Source organism: Bombus impatiens, unplaced genomic scaffold (assembly GCF_000188095.3).
Source record: "Bombus impatiens unplaced genomic scaffold, BIMP_2.2 scf_0127, whole genome shotgun sequence".
NCBI lineage: Eukaryota > Metazoa > Arthropoda > Insecta > Hymenoptera > Apidae > Bombus > Bombus impatiens.
Window position 1 is genome coordinate 136,140 of NT_176546.1, and position 6,806 is coordinate 142,945.

A 6,806-nucleotide genomic window follows, 5' to 3' on the forward strand; every position below is an offset into this window, starting at 1 on the left:
GACGACGACCGCGGTGGCGGCGGCTACGACGACGAAGTTGGGACACACACATAAAACCAAAGATTCCTTGTGTCCCCGCTGCCTAGTGGACTTCTGATCGGCTACCGCTAGCGATGGTTGCGAACTTGGTTAAATACAAGAGAGAGCCTCTTTCAAATAAACAACTACATACACGATTCTACATTCTTATATATATATATATATAATATATATATATATATATATATATATGTATATATCTTTTTATTTTCATTGATTTTATTTGTTATACTTTCTCTTTTTTAATTAATATCGAAAATTAAGTTATTGAAAACATAGATAGATTATATAATTTTATAAAATATATTTAACAAATATATAATTTAAGAATTTGGTTGTATAAGATACATGTAATTAGAAAGATATTGAAATTTGTATTTTGATTTTCGAAAATGACCGAATTTTGAATTTTATATAATTTGAAAATTAGTAGTTTCAAATGCATCACAAGCGAAGTAAGTCCTAAAATTGCTAACAATCAATATTAATGATTAATAAATAAAGTACTTTTGGGAAGAAATTTTTTCATTCTTTATAGCTTTTGAAGCAACTTTTTATAGCAATCGAACAAAAATTTTAATAAAATAAAATTTTAATTACGTTTGACTTCAATTTAATGCGATACATTGTAGCTTTCATTTCGATAACTACGGACATTAACTATACATATGTATCTCTATTTAAGGAATGTCTCTTTCCAATTTCAAATGTTGCGCATGCCCAACGCTATTCACCGCCTTTACGCAGCTTTTGCAGTTTTGTGTTTACTTTTGTACTCAGAAGCTACTTGTAATTTATACTTGTGTCTAAGATTCCATATATTCCAATATATTTACACATGTAATATTCTATGGTATGGGGCTCCCAAGAAAATTATTAATTAAAAATTCGAGAAAATGAATCAAATCGAAGAGTAATGTAAAATGCATTGTTCTAATTATGCTAACTAAATGTTTATTTTCATAAATATACATAGAAAAGCCAATGATTAAAAAAATGCATTAACCTCCTAATGTTTACAAATGAATCAACAATATCAATTAACAATTTTAATAATTACTGTAAACAAAACAATACTTTTTTAGGAACAACTAAACATAAATGATTTATATGCGTATTATAATGTAAAAGTTAACACAATATCATTGAAATATAAGCACTATTATAATTTGAATTACAAACATTTTTTTGATATGGACAAAAATATAACATTATTTCGTTTTTTTGTTAACATATATTAGGTAACCCTTTGAAGATAAAATACCACGACATTTTAGATGAATTTGGTATCTTGTAACCCAATATGAACTTGTATTAGCGTTGAATATTCTATTTAGATCTTCTTGAGGTAGAATTTCTGTAAGTAAAAAAGCTTAATATTGGATGACATGTTATTTACTTTATTATTATTACTGTATCGAAATGCACTTACGGCCAGGATCATTATGCGTTAATAATTGCACATCATTTTCTTTAGTGAATGTCTGCAAAGCTGGTGGTACAACACAACATGTAGCTAAACTAATTTGTACAATATTTGGCTTTATCTGTTCAAATAAAGGTAATATAGAATAGACACAACACTATAGAAGTAAACATTAAAAAAAAATATAAACAATGATAATTTTACATTTGCCCATTGAAATAGGTCAATAAACATATTTGTGTTGAGATCACTTAAACCAACACTTGACAATTTGCCAATTTTCACATACTCTTCTACTCCAGCCCATAGGTGTTTCAATGATTCTAATAATTCTTCTGGACTTTCCTTACTTGAATAAGCAATTACTAAAGATTCAATTGCATTTATATTTAGAAAACTACAAACTGAAAAGAAATGATATGCAACAGAACATTATTTAAAATACAATCTGGAAATAAGAAATTATAGCTCATACCTTGATCTACTGCCTCTTTCAGTAGGCTTACATCAGGTGATGAAATAAATACCTTCACAGTTATCTTAACATCTTCTCTATTGATATCTTGCAAAGCATTATCTTCTACACCTTGAATCTGAAAATAAGTAACTTTTCATTATAACGATACATTCTCCAAAAACATTAAACAACAATTAAGAAATGATCATACAATTATTGGGTTTTCGCCAGTGCCTTCATTGTCTCGAAGTATAATTTTTAGCGTTTCAATTAACTGAAAAATAAAAAGATACCTATAATCTATCATAAATATAATATTTTACTCAGCTTTAATAGAGACATAACCTCGAGAATTATGATCCTGATTATGATATATGGAAGACTTAGTTCATAAGTTTTATCATTGAAAATTCAAAAACTGACCTCATCTGTAGGATTTTGACTTGCTTTTGCTTTTGCTTCATTTAAGGAAAGTATATTTCCAGTTCGAACTAGTATATTTTGAGATAACATAGTATGGTACAAAATCGTAAAGAATGTTAGCAAACTCGTTGTAGATGACTGACTAGAAGTATTACGAAAACTAATGACATAGATCGTAATCAACGATCACTTGCTTACGATGACTTTGATCGTAGATGACGTGGCTGACTAGGCAATTTTAAATCTAGAGATAATATCAATAAAATTCCAGCATGAAAGAATTTATATACACACATGCATGTGGCTTTCTGAATTTGTACTACAAACATCATATTATTCGAACCATTCTTAAAGTTTGCTAAGCACGAGTTGCTTTCAGGCTATCTGCGCAAAAATGCACTTGTTAGACATAATAACGTAATTAGCATTCTAGAATTACAGATTATGTAATTGTAAACAGTTGCCTGGAACATATTTCTTTGTATAATTATATATACATCATATATGTATATATAATTGTACGTATATTTATATGATGTGTGATGTGGAATTTGAGTTTTATAAATTACAATCATTACAATTATTACAATTATTTATGATTAAATTTTTGTATAATAAAAGTGATATAATTTTTTTAACAGCAAGAAGCTATCAATTTTATAATTTTTTTGGAAATTTATAGTTTTATTTACGCCCATTACAAATTCTAATGTACACACATCGAACTTACATTTTCAATATGTGTAGTTCAACAAACATAAAATGCAATGTTACATTGATAGAACTTAGTTATCGAAGTAAATTAAATAACACATTAAATTTTAATTACGATATTCTTATTGCAGGCATAATGTATAGTTGGTTTTGGTTGGTAAAATACAATTGGTGGTACTCAAAAATAGACTTAAATCAAGCAATAAGATTAATAACATAGATACGGTATTTGATTGGTACCTACAGTATCTACGTATCCACTTAATGTATTAATAAAAATTTTAAGTATAACAGATAGCGCAACAGTCGTTGTAATAGAAAAATTAAAAAACCACTCTATAAAATGGATGCATCACGGCTATCGGTGATGTGCAAAAAATAAATACATTCTGCTTAGCATTTATAATTTATTGAAGTCTATGCAGTAACAGAATAGATTGTAAAAAGAAAACTTATTAATAATAAAATTATAATTGTGCAATAAAAAATGCCTGCTGACATACTTGGATATATATATGCCGCTACAGTAGCGGCTGGTGGTGTACTTGGTTATGTAAAAGCCCGTAAGTTTATATACTATTAAACATTATTATTATTATTCTAATAAACGTTAAATACAATTTATTTATAAAATTATTTGTATTATATTTGATTAATTACTTTTCATATTTGATTCTTTATCATATAATTTTTATTTATTAAAAAGCAATTAATAGAAAATACTTTCTTAAAAAATAAAAATTATGTAATTTTTTAAAGAATCAATTCCTTCTCTGGGAGCTGGACTTATCTTTGGATCTGTTTTGGGCTATGGAGCTTATCAAACTTCTCAAGATCCCACAAATATTAGAGTTTCTATAGCAGCAACTTCACTCCTTGGTGGAATTATGGGTTATCGTTATTATAATACTGGTAAAATAATGCCAGCTGGGATAATTGCTCTACTAAGGTACTATTTTATATAATTATGTTGTATATTTGTATTCTATATAATAATTATGATAAAATTAATTTCTTTTTTAGCTGTGTAGTATTTGTGAAAACTATTGTAAGATCTTTTACTGGTACAGCCCTTGTTAATGAAACATTAAGTAAAGAGAGTAAGACAACATAAATATAAATTTTTCTGATAATTCCACAATTTTTATTTTATTGTCTAAAATATACTAAATATGCATGTATAAAATATACATAACATAGGTAGTTTAAGGTAAGGAACAATTAAATCTATAAAAAGGGAGAAGAAAGTAACTAAGGTAGACTGTACTGTGTGTATTGGGTGTATTGTGCTGGATGTATTATCTGTGGTACTTAAAATGGTTGACCTGATGAATATTAGGAATTTAAATATTGTGAGTCTGAATTCCAATGCTTGAAACCTTTTTTGTTGTATAAAACACTTCCCTTCAGGAATAAAATTTATGTTTGTTATAGTACACTATTTGTTATAGTATGTATGACTTGAATATATCTATTTCAACGAAGTTCTCTTAAATGTTATTTAATGTTGAATTATTATAAATATGTTGTTAAATAAAGAATTAAGATAATTATTGGAATTTATACTTTATTTCTATTTTGATTTTGTATCTTGTTATACAAAATGAACGTTTTTAAGCCATTGATATCTGCTGATATTATTTTGGTAGCATTGAGCATTGACGTCACTTAAACTTATTCTCTTAAATTGTGTTATTTTTATACACGTGTGTGCCTGTGTTATTTAAGCAGTTAATTAAACTCTAAATCCATCTGTATCAACATAGTGTTGGTAACGGTGGAGATGTACTGCATATTATGAAACAAGTATTGCATACAATGGAACAGGTATTCCATATCATTTCTCACTTTATTATAGAAAGATCATAGAAAAATTCGAATGTATCGTAACATAGATTGTGAACTTAACATTTACTGCCCATTGCGCAATATTACGTTATAAAGTAAAAATAATATACACAGAAGGGTTACATACAAAGGGTTTATCACAGAAAAAGAAATATTTCGTAAAAATTGGAAACGAATATAAAAAGTGACGTCGACGTTTCAAAGGACTTTAATTTATCCCATCAATTAAAATCACAAAATATATTTAATATATTTTATATTAATGTTTTGCATACGACAAATATATACTTACAATATTTCTAAAGATGTTATTTTATTAATTGCCATTAACTCATAGTAAGTACAATTTTTTTTTAAGTTCTGTTCGTAATTTATTTAAAACTACATAATCGATTGTATACGATAATCGAAGCATGTGAACTCGAAGTTCGAGTTATAAAATCGACTACGCTCTGGATTGGATGCATTTACGAACCTTTCCGGGAGCTCTTGCTCGGTGTGGTGTTTCCGTAGGAGGAAGTTCTGCGGTTTCACTAGGTTCTGCGAGTTCTTAACGAAATTAAATACGATTCACGAGTTACTACGACTGGCGCGTTGATGTTCTTTCGTAACTCGTAAGTTACGATTGAACAAACGAATGTTCTTTCTCGATTCTTTTAACGGGGACTTGGTCGCGAGAAAATTCGACAGGCACTGGTCGCAACACGAACGAAGCTTCAACCTTCATCGATCGATTTGACTGATTTTTGAGATCCAGTCACCGAAAACTTCCATCATTCCGTCAAAAACCGAGTGCCGACCCGCAGGGTGGCGATCATTTGATAAGGTACGTGTAAATTCATATTCGACATAATCTTCACGAATGCATGCATGCATCTTACAGGTCTGTCACGTGAAAATTTTAGTTATCGATGAGTCACTGTATAGTCCTTGTTGAATTTGTGCAAACTTCTCGACATATTATATCTTTAACAATAGATTAAATATTTTTCCAACAATGAATCACGTGCTCTTTCATTTTCCTTATACGACGTTTCCTTATTGTGCAAAATGCAAGATTTTCCTTTGTAATTTATGTACATTATTATCTACTAGACTATATAGTAATTTCGTTAATTATTCTTATCTGTCTTGTAAGTGACGTTAATTGATTCGAATCCAAATTATTCATTCAGTACAATAGGCATTAGCACAATAGCAGAACTTATTTTGCAAACATTATACCATCTTGCTATTTGGTAGCATCATGTTTGTAGAGCAGTTTGTATTTCGATGCTATGTTATCTTCAAGCTAATACTACTTAACTCCGTCTGATATTTCCTGTGCAAACCAGTAAAGTTATAACGAAATGTATGAATTTTATTCGAAATTTTGATGTGTCAGTTGAAGAGCTTTTCATTTGAGAGTGATAATGGAAATGTCAATATGTTAACATTCTTCTTTAAACTGATTTTTTCGTTCTTAACAATAATAATGACGTAATTTTGAAGTGATGCATTCTTATTCTGATTTATTTAAACAATATGTTACGTTTGTTAACGCATATTTTTTAATTAAAATGTATTACATTGTTTTGATTTTATTTTTTATAATTCATTAATTTAACGTCAAGGTGTATATTATCTAAATATCTTATTTGGTTATTTAATCATTTTTTGCATAAATTTCCTTTCGGTTCTCTAGAAATTAAATATGTAGAATATTATAAATTTATGCATACTGTGTATCTATAATAAAATATATTCATAATTTTTATATAAATAATTATTCCATTTTCAAACAATTGTGTTTTTATGTTGATTAAGTAAATATATCTAAAATTGTTAACAAATTTCGTGATATTACATAAGTTGTCTAATGCTTTGTATTTTTTTTTTTTTTTTTTTTTTTTTTTTGGG

At 27.9% G+C, this 6,806-nt stretch overlaps 3 protein-coding genes across 5 annotated transcripts in view; 2 read left to right on the top strand and 1 right to left on the bottom strand.

The window, feature by feature from the left end:
- Positions 1-976: 976 nt before the first annotated feature.
- On the bottom strand, positions 977-2,811 carry LOC100745524 (glutamate--cysteine ligase regulatory subunit). 2 transcript variants are annotated; one of them, XM_012381099.3, is made up of 6 exons: positions 2,640-2,811; positions 2,134-2,196; positions 1,941-2,058; positions 1,670-1,869; positions 1,472-1,586; positions 977-1,396 (listed from the first exon to the last, which is right to left on the bottom strand). In XM_012381099.3, exons 1-6 carry the CDS (start codon positions 2,643-2,645, stop codon positions 1,251-1,253), a joined length of 648 nt encoding a protein of 215 aa, XP_012236522.1. In that variant the 5' UTR covers positions 2,646-2,811; the 3' UTR covers positions 977-1,250. The 2 variants fall into 2 exon arrangements, with proteins under 2 accessions (XP_012236522.1, XP_003486608.1); XM_003486560.4 differs by having other exon boundaries at positions 2,346-2,809.
- Positions 2,812-3,333: 522 nt separating this feature from the next.
- Positions 3,334-4,610, top strand: LOC100745648 (transmembrane protein 14C). The gene is made up of 3 exons (XM_003486561.4): positions 3,334-3,622; positions 3,819-4,008; positions 4,083-4,610. Exons 1-3 carry the CDS (start codon positions 3,547-3,549, stop codon positions 4,171-4,173), a joined length of 357 nt encoding a protein of 118 aa, XP_003486609.1. The 5' UTR covers positions 3,334-3,546; the 3' UTR covers positions 4,174-4,610.
- Positions 4,611-5,368: 758 nt separating this feature from the next.
- Positions 5,369-6,806, top strand: part of LOC100745888 (ornithine decarboxylase) — a 9,439-nt gene continuing 8,001 nt past the window's right edge. For both annotated transcript variants that reach the window (XM_024365017.2, XM_024365015.2), the window contains exon 1: positions 5,369-5,733. The gene's annotated coding sequence lies outside the window, so the exon portion shown is untranslated. The remainder of the gene's footprint in view (positions 5,734-6,806) is intronic.

What these genes read in the sequence shown, in the direction of transcription:
- LOC100745648 (XM_003486561.4), top strand. Translation starts at nt 3,547, where the DNA reads ATGCCTGCTGACATACTTGGATATATATATGCCGCTACAGTAGCGGCT. An exon ending in ACTTGGTTATGTAAAAGCCC is followed by an intron (nt 3,623 to 3,818) that starts GTAAGTTTATAT and finishes AATTTTTTAAAG; the next exon opens with AATCAATTCCTTCTCTGGGA. An exon ending in GGGATAATTGCTCTACTAAG is followed by an intron (nt 4,009 to 4,082) that starts GTACTATTTTAT and finishes TTTCTTTTTTAG; the next exon opens with CTGTGTAGTATTTGTGAAAA.
- LOC100745524 (XM_003486560.4), bottom strand. Translation starts at nt 2,435, where the DNA reads ATGTTATCTCAAAATATACTAGTTCGAACTGGAAATATACTTTCCTTA. An exon ending in GAAAGAGGCAGTAGATCAAG is followed by an intron (nt 1,870 to 1,940) that starts GTATGAGCTATA and finishes ATTTCTTTTCAG; the next exon opens with TTTGTAGTTTTCTAAATATA. An exon ending in ACCTATTTCAATGGGCAAAT is followed by an intron (nt 1,587 to 1,669) that starts GTAAAATTATCA and finishes TTATTTGAACAG; the next exon opens with ATAAAGCCAAATATTGTACA.